The 27,482-nt window shown below is 38.8% G+C and overlaps 3 protein-coding genes across 3 annotated transcripts; 2 read left to right on the forward strand and 1 right to left on the reverse strand.

Annotated features, from left to right (window-relative positions):
• Window positions 1–2,170: 2,170 nt before the first annotated feature.
• Window positions 2,171–8,759, forward strand: LOC117268885 (lipid droplet assembly factor 1-like). The gene is made up of 5 exons (XM_033645629.2): window positions 2,171–2,279; window positions 2,484–2,599; window positions 3,517–3,685; window positions 3,787–3,932; window positions 5,051–8,759. The coding sequence occupies exons 2-5, from the start codon at window positions 2,501–2,503 to the stop codon at window positions 5,111–5,113; spliced, it is 477 nt and encodes a 158-aa protein (XP_033501520.2). The 5' UTR covers window positions 2,171–2,279; window positions 2,484–2,500; the 3' UTR covers window positions 5,114–8,759.
• A 4,417-nt stretch (window positions 8,760–13,176) lies between these two features.
• On the reverse strand, window positions 13,177–21,020 carry LOC117267760 (ER lumen protein-retaining receptor 2). The gene is made up of 5 exons (XM_033643763.2): window positions 20,785–21,020; window positions 17,454–17,554; window positions 17,192–17,350; window positions 16,853–17,105; window positions 13,177–14,521 (listed from the first exon to the last, which is right to left on the reverse strand). The coding sequence occupies exons 1-5, from the start codon at window positions 20,873–20,875 to the stop codon at window positions 14,487–14,489; spliced, it is 639 nt and encodes a 212-aa protein (XP_033499654.1). The 5' UTR covers window positions 20,876–21,020; the 3' UTR covers window positions 13,177–14,486.
• A 2,373-nt stretch (window positions 21,021–23,393) lies between these two features.
• On the forward strand, window positions 23,394–25,914 carry LOC117268023 (uncharacterized). Its single transcript, XM_033644170.2, has 6 exons — window positions 23,394–23,530; window positions 23,725–24,045; window positions 24,135–24,232; window positions 24,351–24,392; window positions 24,641–24,751; window positions 24,883–25,914. Exons 1-6 carry the CDS (start codon window positions 23,434–23,436, stop codon window positions 24,934–24,936), a joined length of 723 nt encoding a protein of 240 aa, XP_033500061.2. The 5' UTR covers window positions 23,394–23,433; the 3' UTR covers window positions 24,937–25,914.
• The last annotated feature ends 1,568 nt before the right edge of the window (window positions 25,915–27,482 follow it).

Consider the following 27,482-nt stretch of genomic DNA (forward strand, 5'->3'; position numbering starts at 1 on the left):
ACAAAAATAATATCTATGCTTTTTTTCCTACACTGTCTCTATGCTACTCAGATCAGGGTACAATTTGATTCACGGTGTGCTGTGAAAATAATATCAATAACATCAAATGTATTAATAGAGCTGAAATTCAGTCAAGTTTAAACAAACTTTATTCTGTACATTCATTATTTATTCAATTAGCCTATATTAATTATGTGTTGGATACAGCTTTATTTGTACATTGTAAACAATGCTCTACTAATATTTGCAGGTGCACAGAACGTGTTATAAATCATCACAATATGACTTTCTGTCTATGGGACAGACAAGAGAGTATTCTGTGAAACTCAGAATGATCCAGGATGTTGAATCTTTTATTTCAAAAACAAATTATTTACTTGCAGAATTATACAATTAAAGTTAAAGGAAGTGCTCTGAGTGTAGTAAGTCTAAACAGATGAATGACGTTTCAAGACAATAAGTCTGTTTCATTGACTTTTTCATACTAGTATAGCTATCATTTCAGTTTCCAGTTATTTGACAGACAATGTAAAGTGAAATATAATACTCACCAGAGACAGGCAAAAATACGTCAAAATGTATTTTGATCCAAAATACAAAATACCCCTTGAATAAATGTATCAAAATAAAATAGAAAATACTGGTGCCAGAAAATGTATCAAAATAAAATACATGTATTTTGTATTTTCAAATACAGAAAATACTTTTTTCTTTTTAGCAGCGACCAGCAGCTCTATAGCTCTATAGCTCTGTCAGTTGGTTGGTCAGTTGGTTGGTCCACAAAGCTTTTCATGAATAACTCAAAAAGTCCTTGACCAAAAATGCTCAAAATTTGCATACTGCAACCAGAGACCATGAGTAACTATACCAGAAAGAATGCCAACGATTTGTCCATAAGTCCACTGGTCGCAGCTATTGCAAATTTGTACTTATTTCCTCAAAATTTGGTGTAGCAGAGTATTCAGGTTTGGGATGTAGGCTACTCTAAAATATTATTTAATGATGCAGATTTAGATTCAGACAACTTTATTGATCCCACGTGAGGCAGTTCATTTATAGCATACTCATCCCAAGCATCAACCACAACAACATACAATTTCCTATGTTATGCACAGTCCAGTAAAACAGACCACTAGGTCATTGAAGGGCACATTGAATGGCCCAAGTTTAAAAAAACATATAGATAAAAATATTTAAAAAAAAAAAAAAAAAAGTAAAAAATATTGTTACATCCAATATTATAAGAATGTGTAGCCTATTATTTTTGTTTTTTGATTCGTGGAGAAAGTATTTTAAATACAAAATTACTCCACTCAAAAGTATTTTGTTACAAATTACATACAAAATACATTACATACATACAAGTAATAGAAATACTGCCCATCCCTGAGTATCGTGGCGCTCTATAAGAAGCTGGAACTGCAGAACGCCATGGAGATCCTGTCAATGGTTTCTGGAGACATCAGCGCTGCTCTGCCTACCGTCTCTCTCTATGAGGAACGGAAAAGCTCTGCTAAACCTAAAAGAAGTTCCAGGTCCTGACCTAAAGCACGTGCATGATATCCTATCCAAGAACATGTACCAGATCAGGCAACTGATGACAAGAAAGCATGCTTTGCCCAACGACAGCCCCACCACAGAGATATTGATAAGACTAAGCAATGATCTGTTGGAAACGTGCTGCACAGCCATATTTAGTTACTTGACTATCCACTTTGAGGGTCCAAGGACAAAGGGATGTTGCATGCTCTAAAGCTTAGGCTTTATAAATAAGACTGAATTCAATTAAATGTCATAACTTTCTTGTGTTTTTAAATGTTTCTGAATCATCAAATTCTGATAATTTCCAGGTTTTGCATGAAATAGAATTTCAATGTGGTCTCAGACGTTTGTACCCCACTGTGTAACCTTTATGTATTAATGGTTATTTAGGCTGCTTATTTATTCTATTGTTGCTGGCTAATTTTAATTAAGGCAAATCCATAAATCCATAAATGTAGATGCACATTTTTCCCAGTAATTCTGAAAATGCTTAACATGAATATGATGTACAATAACACTGAAGCCTACAGTCATGTGCTGACACATATTTGGTGAACAGTAGATGGCAGCAACAATACCAACAAGCCTTTCAGAGTCTCTCCACCAGGAATCCAAAAGAGGAAGAAAGAGGAGGAGTAGGAAGAAAGTGTGTTTTAAAAGGGTGTGTTGGTACTGTTGTAGTGTTGAAGAGTCAGAGGCGACTGCAGGACACAAACCAGCTTTGCTACATAGTTCAGGTTGGTACTTACTAATTTTGGTGTTTGTTTTCAGACATGGTCTAAGGTTATTTAAGGTGTAATACAGCACAGTTTTTAGCTAGTTAACTATTTGTTACATCCACTGTAGCTCAACTGAATCCCATGTGTGTCTAAACTTTAACTTCGGTTAACAAAATGTACCATTTAGCTGTCAGGTTGACTCAGTTTTCCTCCTGTCTTCAGTCAGGTCCTATGTGGAGATGCAGCCCAGCAGCAACAGCAGCAGTGAGAAATCAGAGTTGCAGCAGCTGTGGGGAGGTTGGAGCACAATGGTGAAGCGCTATTATGATGACCCCAAGGTAACATGAAATTAAACACCTGAATCTGTCAAAAAAAAGTTCTTTACTCTTTAATTTGTGTGCATGTTTGCTTTGCTTTTCTATCAGCAAATCAATAGGGACTGACGAAGCTAATGCTCGACTGCTCTGGGTATAATCAATGACAAACACTGTAATGACTCTCTATTTAATTTCATTCAAATGTATTTAAAAAGTGGAAAACTAGATTGTAATGTAAGTGTTACGTGCTACATCACTGTTGAATGTTATCGTTTATGTAAAGTGTTAGTATTTAATAAAAAGTGCCATAAAGAGTCATAGTATAGTATATCAGAAAAAGTCACAATACAGAATGTAATAAAAAAAGTCAAAATGTAGTATGACAAAAAAGCCATAGTCATAATGTGACAAAAATGTCAGAAAAAGTCATAGTATAATATGACAAAAAATCATAGTATAGCATGTCATAAAAAAGTCATGCCAAAAAAAGTCAGTGTAGTATGTCTTAAAAAAGTCATAGTATAGTATGTAAAAAAAAGGTTTAAAAAAAAAGGTCATAGTATAGTATGTCAAAAAAAAAAAGTTTAAAAAAAAAGTCATAGTATAGTATGTCAAAAAAAGTCTTAAAATGTGTGGTATGTCATAAAAGAAATTATTTAAAAAATGTCGTCGTGTGTGCACTTCTCCTGTAAAGCCCTCAGTCATATGTTGGCTCCCTAAAATGGCACTCAGTCATCAAACCTTTGAGAACCCCTGATCTAAAATTTCCTTACAAAATGCTCTAAAATGGTCAGTTTAGCTGCTGAGTTTCTAAAATGTCTCTGGTGGGGAATCTCCCAGTCCTCCCCGAAGGGTTGGGTCACACAAGGTGCAGAGTCATCTCCTCCACTGATGTTAAATAGGTGATTACAGCCATGGTGTCTCTCTCTCTCTAACAGGTAGCACATCTGATGAACACAAGAATCGGGCAGTACCTCAGCACCCACCCTGTCTTCGCTCTGACAGTGCTGCTGTTTGGCGCCATGGCCACACTGCCTGTCGGGCTTTTCCTTTCTTTTGCTCTTGTGACCTTTATAATGGCAGCAGTAGGTTTTGTTTTCTTTGAAGGTATGTGTGAGTACGTCAAACTCTATTTTCTATCCTCTACAAGCTGAAATGTACTCACATGACTCTTTTCTATTAACCAAAACCTTATTTCTGTCTGTCAGGGTTCCTCTTGTTTATAGGAGGGGTTACTCTGCTGTGTGTGCTCACCGGTATCGCCTTCTTCTCTGTCATGGCTTCATTCATCTTCAGTGCCCTTTATATCATCATCACCAACATCTTTCACCGCTATTACCCACATCTGAAAAAGGTACTGAGAATTAGCAAGAGTTAACAAGTGTTTTTTTTTTTGTTTGTTTGTTTTTTTGTTTTTGTTTTTTTCAAGATATTTTTTGGGGCTTTTTAGCCTTTAATGTACAGGACAGACAAGTGTGAAGGGGGGAGAGAGAGAGGGAGTGACACACGGCAAAGGGCCACAGGCCGGAGTCGAACCCGGGCCGCTGCGGCAGAGTTAACAAGTGTTTGTTGGGTGCTAGAGCTGCAAAGATTACTCGTTAATTGATTAGCAGTCAACTATTACATTAATGTAAGGCTAATGCGATAATTGATTAGTCAGTTTGATTAATTTTTCAAAGAAAAAAAGTCAAAATTCTCTGATTCCAGCTCTTAAAATGTCAAATTTTCTGGTTACTTTACGCCTCTGTGACAGTAAGTTGAATATCTATGGGCTGTGGAAAAAAAACAAGACATTTGAAGATGTCATCTTGGGCTTTGGGAAACACAGATTTATCACCATTTTTGGATAATTTATAGTCCAAACAATTAATTGATTAATAGAAAAAAAATAATCGACAGATTTATCAACAATATAAATAATCATTGGTTGCAGCTCTAGCACACCAAGGACTCAGAGTGTGTTTTGAAAAGAAAAGGATGGCTGCACACATGATTTAATACTTTCCCAGGGTGTCTACAGGTCCTTAAAAAGTCTTGAATTCAATGTTACAACAATAGGACCTTAGAAGTAAAAACAGTATTAAATTTAAATGTATTTTTTAATTTCTCTTTGTGAAAATGAGTGAAGCCTTTCTATATAAAAGTCCACATTTCTAATGTTACAAATCATTAAAGAACTATAATAAAAAAATACTGTCATTTGACCACATACATAGTACTTGTCTGCAATGCCTACCTGCAATGCTCAAATAAGTAAAACATGATTTGACCAAAAATCTGTCCTAAATTTGGTAAAAAAAAAAAAAAAAAGTGTCTTAAAAATCATTAAATTTAACTGTCTGATACCTGTAGACACCCTGTTTCCACCGCACATGATGTTTTTTTAACATTTTTACATTCATGTTAAAATGTCTGACATTGTCTCCACATTATATTTATTTTCCTTCTCTGTTGTCCTTTATTTCTTACCAGCAAAGGAAAGTCCAGGAGACGGAGAGTGAATCTGACACTTCAGAAACGAAAGACACGCAGTAGCTCAATTCTTCTTCTCTCTCGATTGTCAGCTCTCAGGTGAAAGAAGTTCAGAATCGCCGAGGGTACGAACGCCTTAAATCAGCACTACTGAAGAGACCCTTGAATGTACTATGTGTAACAGATTTCCTAAGCACAAAGATTCCCTGATTGTTACTGTGTGTCTACAGCCTAAATATTATGGCTGAACATTTTTCTATAATGCCTGATTGTAACTATCTCTATGTTTTATATAAGTTTAAAATATCTTTGAGAGCCAAAGCATGGAATAACTAATCTTTGAACTGCCTTACTAGTTAAAGCTATAGTGCGTAACTTCTGTCGCCTCCCAGCCGATAATGCGTTATTACAACTAATAAGCCAGCGGCACTTCCATGTACACAGAGTAACACTCGCCAGTCGCCACACACCGTGTAAACAGAGTAACACTCGCTACACACCGTGTACACAATGCTACACAACGTGGCAAACACCAGGCTGCTAACATTACATAACATTCATAGCACCATTTCCAAAAAAAAATAAAAAAGTACTAGGTCCAGTACATGTAACAGCAACACATACTGCTCATAATATAATTATAAACCAAGTCACTTACTTATCCAACAGCAGCAAGGCAACATCCGTGTCTGCCCTCAGCCCAATTTCTTCCTTCAGGGCTCTCCACCGAGGAAAAGCGACTCCAATACAAATCCTTGTTTGCCTTCTCCGTCGGTCACTTTCCTTCTTTGCTAATAGACCTTCAGCCGAACGTCCAGGCTTTTTCTTTGTGGTAGGATCCACTTCTGAACCGTGTCTCGGCCGCTTCTTTGTTGCTACCTTTTGCTGTGACACTCTCCGCTCTTCCTCCCCCTCCCTTCTTGTTGTGAGGAAGCATTTCCTGTGCGCCAGCACGGGAATGTCGCCGGTCGACACGCATACTAAAAATGATATATATTGAAAAATACCGCGAGATGTTAGAGGAGCCGATCGGCTTAATCAGCATTGTGTCATCTCCTCTAGTAGTGGCTTGGGTGAAACGGACATTTACGGACCTGTAGAAGTTACACACTATAGCTTTAAATACAGGAGGCTTATTTTAGTCTCATCTGTATATTCTTTGCACTATGCACATATCTTGAACTGACGGCTCATTTCAAGAGAAAAATGCTGGCTCGTGACTGAACACTGTGCACTATTCTAGTTTCGACACATTATGATTTATAAATGCATGTGTATGTTGTGTATGTCTGCAGATATCTGATGCACGTGCAAATGAGGCGAGAAAAGCACTACAAAGTACTGTCACTTTTATGTTTGCTGTTACCTTTAAATGAGCTCTATACGACATGCTGAACACTAATACAGCAGCAAATATCTATTTGGTATGTAAAGATGTAGTGGAGTGATGGCATCCTGAGCAGAGAATAAAGCCCAGCTGAAAAAATATGGAAATGAGTTCTTCTCTACTTTCGGTTCCCTCGTCCATAAATCAATGGGTTTTTAGTTAGGTGCCCTAAATAAGGTCTGTGGTAAACTCAAGCTTAAAGGAGAGTTTCATGTTTTATTCTATGACATAAAATATGTCAGTAAATACCTTACTTACAATGAGTTAGCATTTTAGCACTCCCGCTTTCTCGTCCAAAGGTCAATGGATTTTTGTTTAGATGCCTGAAATAAGATCAGTGGTTACCACAAGCTTAACAGATTTTCATGTTTTATTCTATGACATAAAATACGTCAGTAAATATCCTACTTGTGAATTTTTAAATGTAGGAACTGTAAACCTAAACCTAAACTAAATGCTAACACTAGCATGTCAACATGTTCACAATGACACTGCTAACATGCTGTTGTTAAGAATGTGTGATGTCTGGCATGTTGGAATTTTAACATTCACCTAAACAGTGCCCCAGGAAGAAGTCCTAAAACCTGGAGATGAGTCAGCATTTTAACACTCCCACTTTCTTGACAGAAACGAGTTAGCATTTTAGCACTCCCGCTTTCTCATCTAAAGGTCAATGGATTTTTGGTTAGATGCCTGAAATAAGGTCAGTGGTTACCACAAGCTTTAGAGATTTTCACGTTTTGTTCTATGACATAAAATACGTCAGTAAATACCCCACTCGTAAATTTTTGAATGTAGGAACTGTGAAGCTAAACCTAAGCTAAATGCTAACACTAGCATGTCAACATGTTCACAATGACACTGCTAACATGCTGTTAAGAATGTGTGATGTCTGGCATGTTGGCATTTTAACATTCACCTAAACAGTGCCCCAGGAAGAAGTCCTAAAACCTGGGGATGAGTCAGCATTTTAGCACTCCCGCTTTCTTGTCTAAAGGTCAATGGAATTTTGGTTAGATCCCTGAAATACGGTCAGTGGTTACCACAAGCTTAAGAGATTTTCACATTTTGTTCTATGACATAACATATTTCCATAAATACCCCACTTGTGAATTTTTGAATGTAGGAACTGTGAAGCTAAATCTAAGCTAAATGCTATCACTAGCATGTTAACATCTTCACAATGACACTGCTAACATGCTGTTGTTAAGAGGGTGTGATGTTTGGCATGTTCAACATTTAAGTTTAGCATGTTGGCATTTTAAAGTTTGCTAGTACTGTGCCCCAGGAACAAGTCCTAAAACCCAGAAATGAGTTAGCATTTTAGCACTCCCGCTTTCTCGTCTAAAGGTCAATGGATTTTTGGTTAGATGCCTGAAATAAGGTCTATGGTTACCACAAGCTTAAGAGACTTTCACGCCTTGTTCTACGACATAAAATATGTGATTTTCTTAAGCTTTTATGTGTCTTTAAAAAGGCGGTTGCTAGTAAGTGGCTAAATGAGACTACAAAACAACATCACGCCAAAAACGCCTTTACAGCCTTGTGTTGACGACGCTGAAGTCATGAGATTGTGTTCTTGTTAGTTTATAGCCTAACGTTAGCTTTTTACTTTTGCCGGTTGCATGTAAGCATCAAAAATCAAAAGTCAGTGAAAATTTTGCTATACGAGTTGCTGAGTTGGTGTCATATACGCAGAAACATGGCGGATGAAAGTAAATGTTTGTTTGATGGTATTAACTTTATATTAACTCACGTATTGCAGGTCAATTTTTTGCTCACATGTAATTTTTAATATGGTATTAGGTTGTAACTGCTATTTGCTGTCCATGTCCACGCTTAATGTTTAAATGCTCTGAGCAACAAAATACAACACATTGTCTTTGTAGTGTCTGTGTTGTTTCCACATTACAACTTGTAGGTCATGAGCACACTTTCCAAAGACTTTCCAACTTAGGACATGGGACAATCTAAGGAGCACGTGAATGCTCTGAATATCGTATGGAGCTCCTTTAAAAGTGTTGTACGTTTTTTCAAATGCTCATCTGGATTAATATTTGCGCTGGTCTTCTGTCCAAACAGATGGAGAAAATGTTATGGTCTTTGAAATAAATGGATCCAAAACATTGTATTGTTGGTGACAGCTTATGTGGTAAAACTGAAGTCTGATTTATCAGTGTGATGTAACGACTATACATTTTTCCTCAAGAGAGAATATCCTCATGTATTTCAAAGAACTTGAGATAAGTTTGGGAACGAACGGTTTCAGTATGTATTTTCGTTGGAATAATCTTTATTAGAATAAACTGAGTTTACTAAACACATTATGTTCTGTGTGAAGTTTCTCACCATTATTCCTGTCATCTTTTTCAAAGGGGAAGTTTCTATGTGCTTCCTACCATGGGAGTGGGTTAGTGGGATGATGGGTAGGAAATGTTTTTATCAGTTTTATACATGTGTGACCTGTATGCTGAGGAGGCAAACATATGTAATATACTTAATTTGATTCAATGTAAATGTTGCTTCCTTGACATATTTAGTTTTGTTGTTTCAAAGGCTCAAAAAATATAGTAACATAATAATATAGTAATATAGGCCTAGTATACTTCTACCCTACTACATTTCAGAGGGAATTACTGCGCATTATTTGGCAGCTTTAGTTACTTTACAAATCAAGATTTCTGCACACAAAACAAATAATTAAATAATTAATTAAACTACATACAAGTATGGCTGAAGCAATTAGTCAATCGACAGAATATAAAATCAACAATTTTAATAACTGTAATCTATCAAGCAAAAATGCCAAACATTTAATGGATCCAACTTCAAAATTGTGAGAATTTGCTGCCCTCTTTTAATTATTTCTCTTTTATTTTTTAATAATAAAATGAGGTTTGTACTATGTTTTGTACAAGAGCATTGTGAAGCACTTTGGGTTCTGGATAATTGTGACGGCACTTGTTACTGAAACTTTACAAACCAAACAGTCAGTAGATTCGTCAGGAATCACATTAATCCAGAACGACAATTACCATTAGCTGCTTGCAGTCCTGTAGTTACCTCAACCAACTACAACAGTGAAATCCTGCTTTTACATTAATGCATGAGTGATAATAATCTAATGACACCACATACACAAGTGTACAGCAGGAATACAGGGTACTGGGGTCACTGCTACGAGTCATCCATGAGGTCCTTGTATAACCAAAGTGAGAGCTGTGTCCACATACTTGGCACAAAGTCAAACACATTCTCGGTAGGTGTTGCCTCTGGCAATGGACAGGATCTCAAGGCAAACTGGACCCCTTCCTTCCTCGAGTCAGAGGAAGGAAGGCGTCCAGTTTGGTGACTTCAGAACTGGATCTGTTTTTTGCAGATGATGTGGTTCTGTTGGCTTCATCACACAGTGACCTCCAGCATGCACTGGGAGCAGTTTGCAGCCGAGTGTAAAGCGGTCGGGATGAGAGTTAGTACCTCCAAATCTGAGGCCATGGTTCTCCTCTGGATTGCCCTCTCCGGGTTGGGAGAGAGTTACTGCCCCAAGCTATAGAGTTTAAGTATCTCTGGGTCTTGCTCACGAGTGAGGATAGACGGGAGCTTGAGATGGATCGGCAGTTTAGTACGGCGTCTGCAGTGATGCAGGCACTGTGTCGAAACATTGTGGCGAAGAGGGAGCCGAGCCGGAAGGGGAAGCTTTCGATTTACTGGTCCATCTACGTCTCAACCCTCACCTATGGTCATGAGTGCTGGGTAATGATCAAAAGAATGAGATCGCAGATAAGCAGCTGAAATGAGTTTCCTCCGTGGGGTGGCTGGGCTCTACCTCAGAGATAGGGTAAGGAGCTTGGAAATCCGGAGGGAGCTCGGAGTAGAGCCGCTGCTCCTTCATGTAGAAAGGGGTCAGTTGAGGTGGTTTGGGCATCTAATCAGGATGCCTCCGGTTAGACGTGATCTGGGCACATCCAACTGGTAGGAACCCCCGGGGTATGCTAGAGGGATACCATATCTCATCTGGCCTAGGAATGCCTTGGCGTCCCCCAGGAGGAGCTGGAAAGCCTTGCTGGGGAGAGGACATTTTTCTGAACATTTTTCTTCGAGTATTTTTTCATTTTCTGATTATACTTACATCCTTTTACTTGAGTAACATTTACAGTACTGGTTTACTTTTAACAGAGTATATTTACAATGTGCTCTTGATACATTAACTTCTATCAAAGCTCTTAACACTTCCCTTTACCACTTTCCATGGTGCAACTTGGCGCTGGTTATCAGTACTCAATACCTATAGGGTATCGACCGAAATAATCCAGCACCAAGTAGTATCAAAACTTCTCCAGTTACATGATACCTACAGTGGTGGAAAAAAGTTTTCGGACACCCCATGCATTTGTGAAATATTGCATTAAGAATCACTCTTAGGTCTTCAAGTGCAATTTCTTTTAGTACAGTCACAGCCAAAATACTAAATAAATCCTAAAAAAGCCATTAAAAACTTAAAATTGATTGGTTTCATAAAAATACATAAGAAATTTTGAGTATTGGATCATTTTGGTACCAGTGATGAAGGTCGTTCTTTTTATTAAAAGACACAATTTTTGTTGCCAAGCTTCGTGTCTACATAAAGCCAGCACATTTGAAAGTTCTTCAGACACAAAAATGGCTAAAACAAGGAACCTAACGCAGGAAACATGCCTGAAGATAAAGATTCTCAGCCAGGAAGGGTACAGCTGCCGCCAGATAGCCAGGAAGTGCAGATGCAGTCCTTCAGCAGTTGGATACACTCTGCAGAAATACAGACGAACCAACAGCTTGGAAGACAAACCAAGATCTGGGCGTCCAAGGGTTTCTTCAGCAAGAAATGACCACATCCTGATCCGCATGTGCAGGCAAAACCGCCGAATGACATCACAGGAGCTTCAGCAGCAGTGGTCAAACCAAACTGGTGTCCAGTGTTCCACCCGTACTGTACTTTTGGATCATGGCTTAAGGTCCTACAAGGCTATCAAGAAGCCCCTGATCAATGAGAGACAGAGGTTAGCCCGGCATCGTTGGGCCCAGGCACACAAGAACTGGACAGCCAGGAATTGGAAGAAGATTTTGTGGTGAGATGAGTCCAGTTTCCAGCTTTATCTTCCTCCTACTAATGTGAGGGTACGCAGAAGGCCAGGCGAAGCATTATCTCCAGCATGTACAGTACCTACTGTCAAGCATGGTGGAGGCAGTATCATGGTTTGGGGATGCATGAGTGCTGCTGGTGTTGGTCATCTCACTGTCTGTGATGGCACATTGAACTCTACCAAGTATTGTACCATTCTCGAAACCCACATGCTCCCTTCTGCGCGTGCACTGTTCCGTCAAGGTAAAAACTGGATGTTTCAACAAGATAATGCCCCTTGCCACACATCCAAGGCCAGTAGAACTTGGCTGCAGGAGCACAGTATCCAGGTCTTAGAGTGGCCAGCTCAATCCCCAGACATGAGCCCCATTGAAAATCTGTGGTGGATTATCAAAAGGTCTGTTTCAAAACATAAACCAAAGAATTTAGAAGAATTAAAAGCAGTAATTCAAGAAGAATGGGACAAGATTACCCCTCAACAGTGTGAAAGGCTCGTGGGGAACATGCCAGCCAGGATTAGAGCTCTACTACGTGCCAGTGGCAGGACTACTAAATATTAATTTGATGATGTGATGGTTTATTTATTTTTTGTTCAGTTTTGAACACATTCTCTGTTATTTGTTGACTTTGATACCGACAATGTTGAGAACTGACATATTGAAACTGTCAAGAATTTAGTTTTGTTAGTTTTTCTTGTAAACAATAAACAAAAAAAATATAATTTGTATTTGTTTGTATCTGTCTAATGCAGCCACACCTTTTGAAACACAAAAAAGATTTTTCCACAAATATTTCATGATAATATTTGAGATTGTGTAAAATTTTAAGGGTGTCCGAAAACTTTTTTCCACCACTGTACATTTGATCCTTTTTGTACAAAGATCTAGAAAAATTTGACTATTTGTATGGTTTTGTTCACAACCACTCACCGTGAGCAATTTTCTGCCAGAGCAGCTTCAACTCATACAGTCTGTGGTGTGATGAAGTCGAGAGAGGTGTATTTGATGGAGTTGGCAGTTTAGCATGCTGAGATGTCACCATAGCGTTCAGTATCAGTACCACTTTAAGGGTAATGGTATTGGCACTGGTATTGTGATTTTTTAATGATACCCAGTGGTCAAACACTCCATAATTTACTTTTAATTTGCGCAAATTCACAATAGCTGCGACCATATACATGCATCCACACAACCTGACAAGCATTTGTCATTAGTCAAATAATGGCTCCCTACTACAACCAGTCCACGAGCAATCAAAGTGGACAAGGCAAAATGATGTCTCTTTCAACAAAATTTGATCATGTTATGTGAATCCAACTTTGTTTTAACACCCAATTTGGCATGAGCAGTTAGTCAGCTATGCTTTGGCTCATCTTTTTCAAGTCTTTGAATCCATTTAGAAGTCATGCTATGCCCTTTTAGCCACGTCTTCACACACACTTAACCTTCATGCCAAGTTTCAGGCTCCTAGAACAAAAACTGTGACTGCCAAAGGGTGGGAAAATTTTTGTGGACCTACCAAGTGAGCAACCAACAGAGCTGCTGGTCACAGCTAAGAAAAACTAAAAGGTGATCCTCTTATCTGGCATTATATTAATAATCAAACAACGACACTGGTGGGTGATTCTCATAAAATCTTTAATGGAGGTGATATCATGCAAAAAAAGACATAAAAAGTTGAAATAATCCTTTAGGAATGACTAATCTGAAAAAATTGAAGTTAACAAGAGGCCTTTGATTTTCCTAGAGATGTACCCATTTAACACCGTCATCACCCCTGCACAATTATAGACCAGCACCATGTCCAATCTGTTTAACTGTTCACACTCCAGACATACATTGAAATGTCAGAACCAGTCAGAGTGCTGGAGGATTCTCCTGCCAAATATTATTATTCAGCCGTTTCTTATTGCTCAACTTTACTGATTCCAACCTTGAGATAACCAACAAATCACCGCTGGAAGGTGTTCATGAGTTTGTTACTGGGGTGCAATACGCTCAGAAATAACATTTGTGCTCTATCTATATCCAAAATGTGATGTATCACTGCTGAGAGATTGTGTGACATCTATATTATTAAAGCTGTAGAACAATTGATGCATTTTATTTTCTTTAACACAATAAGCTAATGAAAAAAAAATCAATAAACACATTAAAAGGTTTAATTCCAAATGAGATAGCCACCATTTGAAAATACTGACATCTATGTCCAAGAGATTGCTGGCATTAATTTACTTTTTAACCTTAAGATGGTACTACAAATCCTCTTGTGAGCTCTGCTTACAAAAAAAGTTCTGATTTATAGACGAGAGTTAAAATGTTGTTTTGAGCAATTTTTTAAAGCAATGTTTTTACAAAATGCGCGTGTTGGCATCAAGCTCGCTGTTGGCATCTTTAAATATTTCCTTACGTAAGTACATGTATTCAGTATATGCAGACAAAAAAGAAATCCAAAAGTAAAAAAAAAATTGTGAGAAAGTGGACATAATCCTCATCAGGCACTCAGATACATAACCTCTTTATCTCACTCTTTAATAAGACTGTACAATTGTGCATTTCATTACCAAGCCAAACAAGGTTCTTCTCAGAGTCGACCCTATTTGTGACATTGTAAAAAAATAAAAAAACAAGCGTATACACCTCACATGTAGAAAAAAAAAGCCTTTTCTCCTATTTGAACAGCAATGAAAAGAAGTTTAAGGCAAGATGCTGAACACAGAAATCCAAAGGTTGACCTGGTATGATTTTTGTTCAGCTCTGGTGTTTGTTGGCATTTACCAGTTCCATCAGCAATCATCAAGAAGACTAGTGTTTTTCCCCGATAGTTGGCTCTCTGTCTCAGGCATCTTTTGCTGCAGGTCACGAGATTACATGATGTCATCTCCACGCACCCCTGAGTCTGCTGTGAGTCGTCGTCTCCTTCTGTGCGTTTTACGCCGGCAGGCTCAGCTTCTTGCCTTTCAACACTGCGGGGTGAGATAGAAAGATGTACAAATCAGAAACCATGATCGGGCCCATATATGTTCACACTGCCACAGATGATTTCCACCACTTTGATGGGTTCGAAGTGCCAGAGTTTCTTTATCAAGGGGCTTTTAAAGACAAATTTATTGACTTGTGCTCAGACGTAACGCCCAGTGGTTGCAAACCAGAGGCCCTTTTCAAGGAAATACTTCCGGGAACTATAAAACCCAAGGAATGAAAGAGCCATGAAGATTAGGCAATTTAGACTGATGACAGAATCAAAACATCACCGTGTTTGAGAACCAGAAAAATTAATACAAAGATGCATTGTTCGCCCCTAATGTACTGTTACGTTTAAATGGCTGCAAACAGACACACAACTCCTTGTATGGCCTAAGCCAGTGGTTCCCAACTGGTTCAGCCACGGGGTCCAGATTTCTATTTACTCATTAGTTCAAGGTCTACACAGTTAAATACATTCAGTGTCATACCATAATTTTTCCCCGCATTGAGCTAGTTTGCTGTCTCTGTCAAGTAGCTGTCCATTAGTCACCCACTCTACAGCAGAAAACAGCACTTCAAAGTAAAAGCTTTGTGCCAGAAATTCACTGTACTTAAAAATAAAGTGATTTTTTGTTTGAGAGTCAATGGCGGTCCGTTCAGAGGGACACATGACTCACTTTTGGATTGCAAACCACCAGTTGGGAATCACTGGCCTGAGCTACTGTAAACTGCTCTGCATTAATTTGAGTTCTCTGTGGTAAGTAGTTACGCAGTATATGTCTGGGGCTTTTACTGTGAAAGGTAAAAATGGAAGGAGTGGATGTAGTTTGCCCTGCGTTTGTCAAGTTTGAGCAGAGTAATGAAGTCTGCCGTTCTGGTTTGGACTATAGCGCCTCCATAGTGTTGTTTTATAATCTCATTTGTATGGGTGCAACATGATTGGTCGATGCCTTTATTCGCCGTGCAAAAGCTCAGAAAAATCAACCTTGTTACGAAAAAAAATTATGTTACTCTTTGGCCATGTGATATTCACATTGGGTTCTATCAAAAAATGGCTTACATCAAGTTCAATTCTTTAACCATGTGCCCTGTCCCAGCAAGAGAAAGATGAGATAGCGATAACACGTAGGATATCCCAAGTGCAAGTGCAAAAAAGAAACTACAGTCCTGGGGCCGAATTCAAAAAGCTTTCTAGTACAAAGAGTTGCATCTAGTGAAGAAATTCTGAGAAAACTCTTAGAATTATGACATTTTTTAGAATTTCCCTTACAGTTGAGACTAGATCCCGCTAAAGATAAAAGTTATTCACAAAGCATCTTCGCCCTTAGCAGAGCTCCCAAGATGAAAACTGTTAGGAGTAAGGAGGAAACCTTTTAGGAGGCTTAAGAGTTTCTTAAACAGAGGAGAAAATGAAAGGAAAAGGAAGGAGAAATATTCTCCTAAAGCCAAATCACAGTGAGCTCCTAAAACACTACAGATCAGATCGCAGGTATAATGTTTGTGGTCAAACTCATTTGAGCTACATTCACATCTCCCAACCAACGCAATAAGGTTTTAAACGCCAAATATTAAAGCTATCACAACATTAAGATATTTCGCAACTGCAAAAATATAACATTGCAGCAGTCATGACTTGGGTCTTGCCCTTCCTTGCTAAGAGTTTCTTTGAGAATTTCTTTTAAAAAGGACTCCTTGCAATACATTTTTAAGCTAATTTAAGACCTGTCTGATAGTATTCTCTGAATTTTTGTGAATGCAGCCCTGTGGTTTAGTGAGAAAAATGGATTTTGAAGTTCAACCAATGAAAATATGAATGAAGATTCAGCATTGGGTGAGCCGAATCAAGTGCGTACTTCAAACTTTACAGTCTTTTTAGCACAAAATCCCCTTTGTGTGTTTCCCAGCTAAGCTACTGTGGAGGGACATTAATACAGAGAGGTAATCTTACAGTAAAAAAAAACACACACACACTTGATTCAGGAAATTCAGTCTGCTTATGCCTCCTATTAGCTTCAGCTGAACTTTAGAAAAAGGTTTAGCAGGAAACAAGAAGTGTGGCTCTCTTACATCAACATTATTCTAGGAAGGGATTGCCTCAGGGCCAATGGGGACTCAAAGAGTGATTACATCAAGTACAAACTTTTTCAGCACACATAAAGGCACGAGTTTTATATTCAAGTACTCTTTAAGAAATTACTTTAAGAAACTACTAGCTACAGCTACAAATGTCCATACACAGTAAAAAAAAATAGTTTAATTCCCCCAAGTATTGCCTGACAATTACTCTTATTTCCTCATTCCATAAAGGACGATACCAGTAGGAAACCCACCTTTGGTGACATAAAGGTAGAAGAAGTCACAGTAGAGGACGGTCTGGACCAAACCGGCCACAATGGCGATCATGTCAAAGAAGCCTTCAAAGTAGAAACGCCAGATCCAGTTGAAGAGATAGAGGGCCCGATACAGGCCCAGGCAGAACAGGTAGTGGGTGGTGATCGTCTCCGCCTCGCCAGTCTTGCTGATCATGAAGAGCTGAGGCAGGATCGCCACCGACTCCAGGTAGATTGAGAACGTCCACAGGATCTGATGACAGATACACTTACATGTTCATACTAAAGCAAGATTAGACAGGAACACATCATAGTGGTAATACAGGAAGATGAACCCACCTCCACCAGAGAGAAGTCATGGTTGATGAGAACAGCCAGACCCCCAACGGGAACGACCAGGAACTCCACTCTGAAACTGTCATGGTTGCCATCATAGGTGGCCCTGAACTTAACGTAGATCAGGTAGACTGTGGCATACGCACAACCGATGTAGATCACCTGATAAACAGCACAGAGCAGCTCGTCACTGAAGGCACTCGGGAGGAATAGGGGACTTGTGCGAAAAGCTGCTGGTCAGAACGAAGATGTTCTGGTTTCTTACCTTCATGCATGTGTTATAGAGGGAGATGAAGGAGGTGAGCAGATCCAAGTAGCGTGTGGTAAACACTATAGCAAACAGGATTTGGCTCTTTCCAGAGATACCTTTAACAGAAACATGAAGCAGATTCATTATCTGATATATTTTATGAGGTTGAGCCATCTGCACATTTAGAAGAGCTTCACAAGCAGTCTGGATAAAACATGAATCGTTAATGCACTTCCGTGTTATGCAGTGACATTTACTGGTGGAAACATGATAACTACTTTTTTGGGAAATCAGCATTCGCAGTCCTTTTGGACTTGTTTCTATAGGCAAGAATAATAAAATTGCAGGTCAATCTTTTTTTCTTTTAAATCAATTCAATCTTTGTGAAAATGACAGATGACCTCTCAGACTGACAGGCATAAGAGCATCTCAAGTGCGTGGATTTGTGTTTCTGAACTTAAACAGTACATCAGACATGACAGGGCATCATGGGAAAACAAGAAGTTTGTACAGGTTTCTTTTCAGGCAGAGATAGGACATCCTTCCCACATCTTTCCCTGACCTATACCACACCTAAACATTACCATTTTTACCTTGCAAATAAGCTAACAAGGCTAGCACTGAAGCCTTAGCAATTTTTTCTTGTGTGGAGTTGTATGTGCTTTGAGTCTGTGTGGGTTTCTTCACACAGTCTAAAGTCAGGCAGGTTAGAGGTGAGTCTTACTCGGAGTGATTCGTTGCCTGTCTGTTTATGTCAGCTCTGTGACAGCCAGGTAACCTGTCCAAAATTAACCCTGGTCCTCGGCCTTATGCATGCAAAGGATAAGCTGAACACTGAGATAGTGTTTTCTCCATCTTTCTTTATACCTGCTCATCGCTCATTGTCTGCAATAACTGCTTCATCCTCTCTCTTCACATCTTCCTCCCTCTATGTAAATAATATCCTTCAGTTTTGTCTCTGCTGTGTGTGAGTACTCTGTCGCATGTGTGCTCTTTATTTACCTAATATTGTCAATTCTACTGTTGTTATTTCTATTTTCTGTCTGTTCTATGTATTATATATTTTTGTTGGTCTGATTTGTGCACATGACATCTACTGCACATCTGTCTGAGAAGAGGGATCTTGCCTCAGTTGCTCACACATTGTTGAGAATTGGGACAAATTGGGGGGGTGGGGGGTGGGGGGTGTTAATCTTCAATAAGGCTGGGAAAATATATTTTATAATATCAAAGTCTTTACTTTTAAACCTTGAAAACAGTCAGCCTCCCAGTGATCTTTCAGTGATTTTCCTGAATAACAAACATAATAGATGTCAGAGGGAAGTCAACAAAAAGTTTATTTTCACAGCAGCTGCAGTGAGGAGCCATTTTATTTTTTAAAGTTACTGAGACTTATCTTAATGCTAATCAAAATACACATTTTTAAACCATGAGCCGTATTTAGTTTTGATGTAAAAGGGCTATGGAGTTGACCCTGGAGTTATGGTTGAGACACACTCAATACTAGCAATATTATTTAATGAATTAATAAAAAAATAGAAGGGTTACAAGTACTTGAGCAGCATTCTGACTTTTTTTTGAAACCTAGAACGTGAGACAGGAGTCAGGAGTCACTTTTATGCCTGATTAAATTATGTTTTTGTAGAAATCTGACAGAGTTGACAAAAATCTGGGACACATCTTTAAGTGGCCAAAAATATTCTTAAAGTTAAGCTGAAGGTTAAGTTTGAAGTTAAAAAATGAGATCAGATCAAAAATATTTAATAAATCATTTTTATTCCATATTTTTTTTCATTCTATAAACCCGTAAAAAATATTATTTCACCCCAGAAATGAAATTAGTGTATTGATAAGTTAGAACAGGATGGGGTTTTTTTTATATAACATGACAAAAAATATATTTGAAAATAAAAATGATTATAGCACTACATCTTTACACCAATGTTATCAGTTACAGAATGTTAGTTTTGAAGAGGGTTTTAAAGGCTTTTAATACAGTTTTTAATTGCCAAAGGTTGTGAGTTATTGTCGAGGACAATGCTGCTTTCTGGCTCAGATGAAGTTTAGAAGTTACAAAAAAAGAAAGCAGATCAAAATATTTTACAAAGCATTATCATTATCAAATTTATTTCATGTATATAAATCCTTTAAAAAAATCAATGTTTCACCCCAGAAATTAAATTAGTGTATTGATAAGTAATACCTGTAAAGTCTTTTTTTTTAAAATATATATAACATGATTTGTCCCAATTATTTATATATATATATATATATATATATATATATATATATATATGTATATATATGTGTATATAAATATAAATATATATATATATATATATTTATATTTATATATGTAAATTGTTAAGTGTTTCCTTTTTTTACCCCACAGGTGAGTGGTGATTTTAGCCTAAAGAAATACAAACATAACTCTCTCTATAAAATAAACACTGTAAACTTTAGATATAGATATACTTTGGACGTTTCTTATCATGTTAACCTTAATCAAACATTATCAGCTCTTAGTTGTAACCTGACATAACCTCCATTAACTTTGAACCTACACTCACATCACCAAAGCAGGATTCACCACTGTGTCCTCCTGACTGCACACCAGAAGTCACAGTTATCTGTGCGGTGGTTTAATATTAAAAAATAAAACATATTCAACGAGATACAGACACAAGAGCAGGAAAGAGAAGGTAACACAAACTACTGAAGCTACTTCCGTAGCGCCTTCTAGAACGCCACGTCAGAAGCCAGACCAAAAAAATCGAGCACCAAACCTCAAACTAGTCGAGCAGGAGTAAATGGATGGGTGATGTGTACAGAAAGCAAAACCAACCGGTGAAACTTAAGGACGAAATAAACCCCCCTAAAATCTGACGTGTCAATTTGCTTATTAATCTACTGAGCAGCAGGCACCTAACTCACCTCCCGAACCCGTAGTTAAGCTAATATGTCAGTTAACTAACCCACACTATATATTCCTACAAAGTTAGCTAGTGTCTTGCTATGATCCGACATTGTTGCCACTAACTTCAACATTTAACTGTAAATGTTCAGTAAATTTAGGGTAGGCTGCCTCTAAAAGTGATGGAGGTGCATACAGTGGCTTGTAGTTCTTATCAGCAGTTACCCCATTCACTGCTGACGCTAATACTCAAATGAATGGGTGGGAAGCGTTAGCATGTGGCTAACGCTAGCTAGCTCGGACCTTGCTGGGTGAGTGAGGAGACAACGCCAAAACGACCACGTTAGCCACTTAAAGAAACGTAAAGCTAATCTGTAACACAAGGAAAATAACACTGTTGCATGTGTGATAGGAATTATCGCTATGGCTCACCTGCACACGACCTGCTTTTCCATATTTTGAGTAGCAGGATGATGATAGCAGCCAGATGAGAGAGGTCCCCTGTCAGTCTGAAGATGTTCATGGCTGCAGAGTGAGTTAGCAGACACTAGCTAGGAAGCTAACGCAGATGTGCCTTTATCCTTTGGACCAGATCGTTTCACACTTAATGCTGTCTTGTGTGAAAGCGTCTTCTCTCACCCAAGTTGGGAGCAAACCGGGCTGCGGGTTTCACACGATTGAAAATATGGCGAGAGTGCAGGTCGACGTGGAAGGGGGCGTGACAAAACAGAGAGGGAGATTCTGATTGGACTAAAATCTGACCGACAGTGAGAGAAGACCCGCCCACACGAAGCTGGACTGGAAGACTGGAGCTCTGTGTGAATGATCAGGGACACATTACCTTGGGTGGGACCAACGCTTGACTACAGTTTTGATATCTGAACTGTATTTAATGACCCTGTGTACTGTGATGGATGACGTGTTTATAACTGGGGTTGTTATTCCTGATACACTAACATGTAATCAGCTGTTTAGTGTTGAAGCTGGTTGAGGGGAAGCTAATCAAAACATCTTTACACACTGTTGGGTGGTTTAATCCAAAACTATTATCTGTACTTTATTGCTGGATCATATCTTAATTACTAATTTTGTATGTACAATATTAATCTGGAAAGCGACTAGGCTTTAACGCTGTCAAATACAGCAAATGCAACGGAAATAAAACATGCATATTATTCTAAAAAGAAGTGGAGAAGAGTAAAATACCATTAAAAAATAGTATATAAAGATAATAACTTATTTCTGTGGATGATACAGTGTTTGAGCTTGTGCTTTTGTAATTTTTATTTTAAATAATGGTCTAATTTTACATTTATTGCAATTAATATACTCAATTTTGTACAAATTACTATTTGTTGCTCATCTTTACAGTGTCTGTCAGGTTTGCGTTTCCCTCTTGCTACTAGCTGCTGCTAAGTCCTGCTATCAGCTGTTTCCTGTTTATCCACCGCCAGTGGGTCGCATGTGGGTCGCACTAACTCCTCCCACAAGTCTTCAACAGCCCCTCCTGTGGCGGAAGGCCGCCTCTGTCTTTTTAAACTAAAAGGGTTCCTCCAATATGTCTACCCTATGAGGCAGAAAATTGGGCACCTCGGATCAACTTGCCAGTCCGGCTCTGTGTGTCTAAACGCTCACAGCTTGCCTGCAAAACGGCCCAAAATTTGCAGAAAAACTGGCAGCGTAAAAGGCCCTCCTTGTCCTCGCAAACGAAGAGGCCATTAACCGTCAGATGACGGGGATAATGAAGAACGGGCCGACTTACGAGAGAATCGCCAAAGGACTGACTAGCCGTGGCTTCCCTCCCACATCACTGGTTACGTCACACACTGAGCTACACTTTTTGTTACTTGCTCACGCCGCCCATTGCCCCGAAAAAGGCACATTCTGTATAAACAAAAGTAGGTAGGCGGCATTTTGAAGCACTCCCCGATTTTGTTTTTATACTGCCAATGCTGAAAAAAGACTGATTGGGCTTTCCTGCAAATTTGCACAATTCCTATCTAAAAATGTCTTCTCTATCTTTGTGCTGTATCAATGCAGTAATTTTATATGAATATGAAAGGCTGTATTTTATAGCACTGGAACTTTAATTTAAAATACGGTGGGAAAATATGGATCATGTATGAATGACATCAGCTGACAGGAAGTCAATATGGACCCAAGCTGTTTCCTAGCAATGCAATCCCAGTAAAAAGATCTATAAAGACAGAAAATGCAGACACAGAGAGGAAGATTAAGAAAAACTGACCAGTCAGAGCAGACCGGGCTATTTTGAGGGGTTCTTAAAGAGACAGGCACTGAAACGGAGCGTTTCAGAGAAAGAGTGAATACAGGTATATGCAGGTAGACAGTACGAGGGGAAAAAATGTTTTTTGAACTTTTAAGTATTTAAACACATTTTAATAGAAACCCAAAATATGAACCCAAGTGTGAGCCTGAAATAGATTTGGGACCTTTAATGTGGCTTTTCCATTAGTAACCCAATCTGAAGGCCATCTCTTTAAAGAGGGCTCCTCCTGTGTCAAAATCTACATTTAAGACCTTCATCAGGCTGAGTGTGTGCACAATGCAGGTTTGTCATGTGGCCGTGACACGCATATCAAACCACATCTCACTGAATACAACATTTTGTCCCGGTATGTTCAACATGATTTCACCTTGTTTATCTCTCAGTCAAATTATTATTTCTGAGTATTACTAACCACACATCAGACATTTTCCTCCTTTCCTATATTGCTCCATTGCCTATATGCACAGAGATGATGGTAAACGTCCTGCTGCTTCTCACAGAAAATGTTATTCATATTAGGCAATAACATGCTGATGATGAAGCTACTTGTGGTTTCCTGATGACAATGACACAAATCTCTCTGCATTTTGACCTTTATTCATAACTTTTAAGCGTTTCATGTATTTACACTTATTGTGTCATGTTACTAGAAACACACTGAAATGTCTAATGCTTTTGAAAATCCATAGTATCACCATTTAGCGGCAAAATACAGAAAAATAAGTAGGAACTAAGTGTTGAGGAAGTGCAGTATACCCACTTCCCATGTTGTCACCCATTTAGACAGCCTCATGCGAGGAATAATGAGATCATTCACACGTTGTCAAAACTCAGACATGGACCGGGTGTTTTGGTGTTCTCTCCTGCTCTCCTGCCTGCCTGTAATAGGTAAGATGTCTTTGTTATGTCTTTATGTAGATTCGTCCTGTGTTTTGAAGAAGTTCATTGTTCCACATAAGCAATAAGAATATAAGGCATCACAGCTTTGGTCCAACAATAGCTCCGTGGTCTCTCTGAAACATTTTGGGAAGACACTGAATGTTGCAGCCTACCTTTTACATTTTTTTGTCTATTCATTTCAGAGAGCATGGAAAAAAGCTGCTTGTCACAGCCGAACAAGGTGATCTGGAAGAAAACAGGACATAGTGCTGATCTTCGTTGCACCGTCAGATCACCTTGTGTAGCCGATGACTTTCATTATGAGTGGTTCGTATTCAAGGAACGCAAACATTTTTGTCTCAACCTCAACAACTCTGCCAAGTACAGCTTAAACAAAGCATCTTTACACATTAAATTGCTTCAAGTTAACGACAGCGGGATCTACCACTGTGCTGCAGCATCAAGTGGAAGCTCAGCATCTGGTGCCCAGCATGTGGGGATGGGTACGACTCTTGTAGTGAGGGGTAAGAGTCTGATTATAAATGTGAGGCACAACTGTTTGGATGTGTTGATTAAGATAATTAGGAGAGACCTTTTTTTCTTTTGTTTTCAGAACAAGATAAAACAATGCTGAAGGACATTGTTCTGTGGTTGTCATTTGTCCTCTTGGCCATTTACACCTTGGCAATAGTGACACTTATACTAAAGAAGGTAAATTACTTAGACGTGTTTATTTTAAATGTAATGTGTTAAGATCTATCAGAGTTCGTGCAAGCAAAACTGAAAACTGATAATGCACTGATGTGAAATCTGCTCCTCTCTGTTACAGTACGGCTGCAAGATGAGCGGAAGGACGGATAGCACTGACAAGGTTGTAGATAACCTTCTGATTTTCTCTTATAGTTTGTGTTTGATGTGTTTACTAAATGGGGAAAAGCCAACAGAAGCAAAAAGAGGAACAGGAACCAGGGCCTCTGTAATTCAGCTAGAAAAGGCTCTTGCAACACCCCAAGTGATAAGCAGCAGTTGTCTGACCTTTCTTAAAAAGAAAAAAAAAAACAGGAAGAAGAATTGAACATCTCTGTTTAATAACCAATTTCTTCTGAACTTTCCAAACAGAGAATCTCAACGAAAAAAGTACAATTCCGTGACGTGCTGCAAGAAATGAACAGTAAGGGAAAGTTGGGCAGAGGCAAAAAAACAGCCAGCAGACACCGTCCTGAAGCTGAGGTAAATCTTGTTGCAGCACACTGTGGTTAGATTTATCAACAGACGGGTTGAGTAAGCAGGAAACTTCTGCATAGCTTGTTTCACAGCATGTTTTACCCTCATTTTTTATATAGAGTTTGATCTTGTTGCAGGCTTCGAGCACTGAGTTCAACAACTCCGCTGATGACATCTATCAAAACGTCTAAGTATCATTCAAGGATATTAAATGACAGACTCAGAGGTCCATTATTTGGACTAAGAGGAAGTTCCACAGCCATGTAACCCCTGATGAAGGACGCTGTTGACATGAGTAAATCATAACGGGCTGCAAGTCAGTTGTGTGCTTGCTCACTCACTTGCTCACTAGTTTTATTTATGTTCTGTTGATTGTTATTAATATGTGAGCATCTTCAACCATTTCAAAACCAGGACAGTGTTTACACAGAGAAGACAGACAGAAAAATGTAGCGGAGTCACACCATTTTAATTCATCAATTTAATGTCTCCCATAAAAGCAGAGTGACAGAAAAATAACGTGAGCTGTACTTTCAGGAATAGAGAGTAAAAAGCAGCACACGTGATTCACATTTTCAGTACAAAGATCATGTTCAGAAATGAAAGTGGAAATCAGAAGTGTGCAAGAGTGCAAATAAGGCTTCTTCGAGGACAGTGTCACTTCTCTGGAGAGGATTCAAGGTAATAACTTGATAATATCATGTCAAAATCATCTCATTATTAAGCAACACTTTACTCAAAAAATAAGGAAAGCACAAACTTGTATCAACATTCTGGGCATAGGTATATACAAACACATTTTTTTCTACAAAAAACCCCCAAGAAAGTTTCATCAAAAAATGTAATGACAAGAGAGACACATTACAAATAACTAATAATACACAAATACATACAGTAGACAAAGTCACATCAAGCAAGGAAAGATTGTATTTTTGGTGCTGGAGTGGTTTTTGTTCTGAAAAATCATCATCAGCTGACAATAAAACTTTACATTAAGGCATTAGGCTAGGTTATATTCTGTACAATGACCCCCATGAATATTTGTTCGCTGTAATTGCCACAGCAATAATCCCACCAGCTAACATTAGAATTTACTCATACACAAAGTCAAAGTGGATGTTTATATGTACTGTGTGCATTTCTTTACACATTAAAAGCTGTGATATCAAGTTTTGTGTTTATACCATTCACTCAAACATCCTTAGTTCAGAGTCTGTGTGAATTATTCCCTTTCTGCCTCCTGTTTTGTTTCTGTCTACTGTAACTTTAAAGGGATAGTTTGGATTTTTTTGAAGCGGGGAAGCAGGCTGGAGTCTGACATGGAGGGGTCAGCCACAGAACGTATTTTTGCCCACCTAAATTAAGTCCAACCTTAAAAAAGAAGACAAAAAATTGTTGTCAGTTTAAGTGTACACTATGTTGAGAGTATTTTCAGCGCTTTGCTTTTTTGTCAGGAAAAGCCATTAACAGCTTCAGTTCTCCATCTATGCTCTCGTCAACGCCACCAGACTCTATTGACAAAAACAGTCATTTTAGCTCGCTGAACACAGAAGCTGCTGGTCTACCGCTGCCTCCATCAGTTAGTTAGTTTGTGTTATTGTGTGACTTTGGTGAGTCTGAACTAAACCTTTTAAATGCTGAAGTCACACAATCCAACAAACAAAATAACTGACTGAGGCAACGGTAGATTAGCAGCTCCTGTGTTCATCAATGTTAAATCACTGTTTTTCTCAATGGAGTCTGGCTTGACTGATGCTGATTTTTGATTGATTTTTGACCCCTCCTCAGCAGACTGCTTAACTTCCATGTCAGACTCCTGCTGGCACCTACTGTATTTAATATACTGTGTATGTATTATTTACCCCATAAAACCCCACTTAAAAAAATCGGAACTATCACTTTGAGATTGTAAGCCAATGAAGTTGACTCAAAACATTTGAGATCCTATGTTACATCCAGTGAAAAGCTACACACAGTGCAACTGTTCAGTGCCAGTTTCAGAGTGACGCAGTCATTTTCATGGCCAGTGCTCACACTGTGTAAGTAGCAAATGTACTTGCACCCTTCACTCAGACTGTGTGCTGTTTAACTAGCAAAAATGTAGCTGGACACGCCCTAAATGCACTTGTGCCATGCACTATAGATAATTTAAAGAGGGCCTTTAAATAAGTATTTCGCCACTGGAAAGATTGTCTTTTCATAAAATGCATCAGAAAGACGTAAATGCTTTTGAAATTTGTGCTACATGACAGGAGAAAACAAAGAAAAGTGCTGTGGCATTCACCTTTGCTCAGGCGGTAGAAAACCTACAACTACCAGAAGGCACTGCGCCCACATCAGACTAATAAATGCTCCCACTTGTAGATGATGCAAATCTGGAATTAGAGTTAAACAGTAAGCTAAAACATGTTTCTAAAACATTTTAGGCTAGAAATAGGCAACGCAGTGTCAGCGTGTGTTTTCTCTGGGTACTCTGGCTTCCTCCCACAGTCCAAAGACATGCAGGTTAATTGGTGACTCTAAATTGTCCATAGGTGCGAATGTGAGTGTGAATGGTTGTCTGTCTCTATGTGTCAGCCCTGCGATAGTCTGACGTCCTGTCCAGGGTGTACCCTGCCTCTCGCCCAGTGTCAGCAGGGATAGGCTCCAGCCCCCCCACGACCCCCGACAGGGTAAGCAGTTAGAGAATGAATGATAAATGCAGAGTTTTACCATTTGATCGGAGTTTGGTCTGAGT

Source organism: Epinephelus lanceolatus, chromosome 18 (assembly GCF_041903045.1).
Source record: "Epinephelus lanceolatus isolate andai-2023 chromosome 18, ASM4190304v1, whole genome shotgun sequence".
In the NCBI taxonomy this organism is placed as follows: Eukaryota; Metazoa; Chordata; class Actinopteri; order Perciformes; family Serranidae; genus Epinephelus; species Epinephelus lanceolatus.

Coding starts and splice junctions, on each gene's coding strand:
- LOC117268885 (XM_033645629.2), top strand. CDS start 2,501: ATGCAGCCCAGCAGCAACAGCAGCAGTGAGAAATCAGAGTTGCAGCAG. Junction 3,686..3,786: donor AGGTTTTGTTTTCTTTGAAG/GTATGTGTGAGT, acceptor TCTGTCTGTCAG/GGTTCCTCTTGTTTATAGGA. Junction 3,933..5,050: donor ATTACCCACATCTGAAAAAG/GTACTGAGAATT, acceptor ATTTCTTACCAG/CAAAGGAAAGTCCAGGAGAC.
- LOC117267760 (XM_033643763.2), bottom strand. CDS start 20,875: ATGAACATCTTCAGACTGACAGGGGACCTCTCTCATCTGGCTGCTATC. Junction 17,106..17,191: donor ATGACTTCTCTCTGGTGGAG/GTGGGTTCATCT, acceptor ATCTGTCATCAG/ATCCTGTGGACGTTCTCAAT. Junction 14,522..16,852: donor CTACCTTTATGTCACCAAAG/GTGGGTTTCCTA, acceptor CTCACCCCGCAG/TGTTGAAAGGCAAGAAGCTG.
- LOC117268023 (XM_033644170.2), top strand. CDS start 23,434: ATGCGAGGAATAATGAGATCATTCACACGTTGTCAAAACTCAGACATG. Junction 23,531..23,724: donor CTCCTGCCTGCCTGTAATAG/GTAAGATGTCTT, acceptor TATTCATTTCAG/AGAGCATGGAAAAAAGCTGC. Junction 24,393..24,640: donor GGACGGATAGCACTGACAAG/GTTGTAGATAAC, acceptor CTTTCCAAACAG/AGAATCTCAACGAAAAAAGT.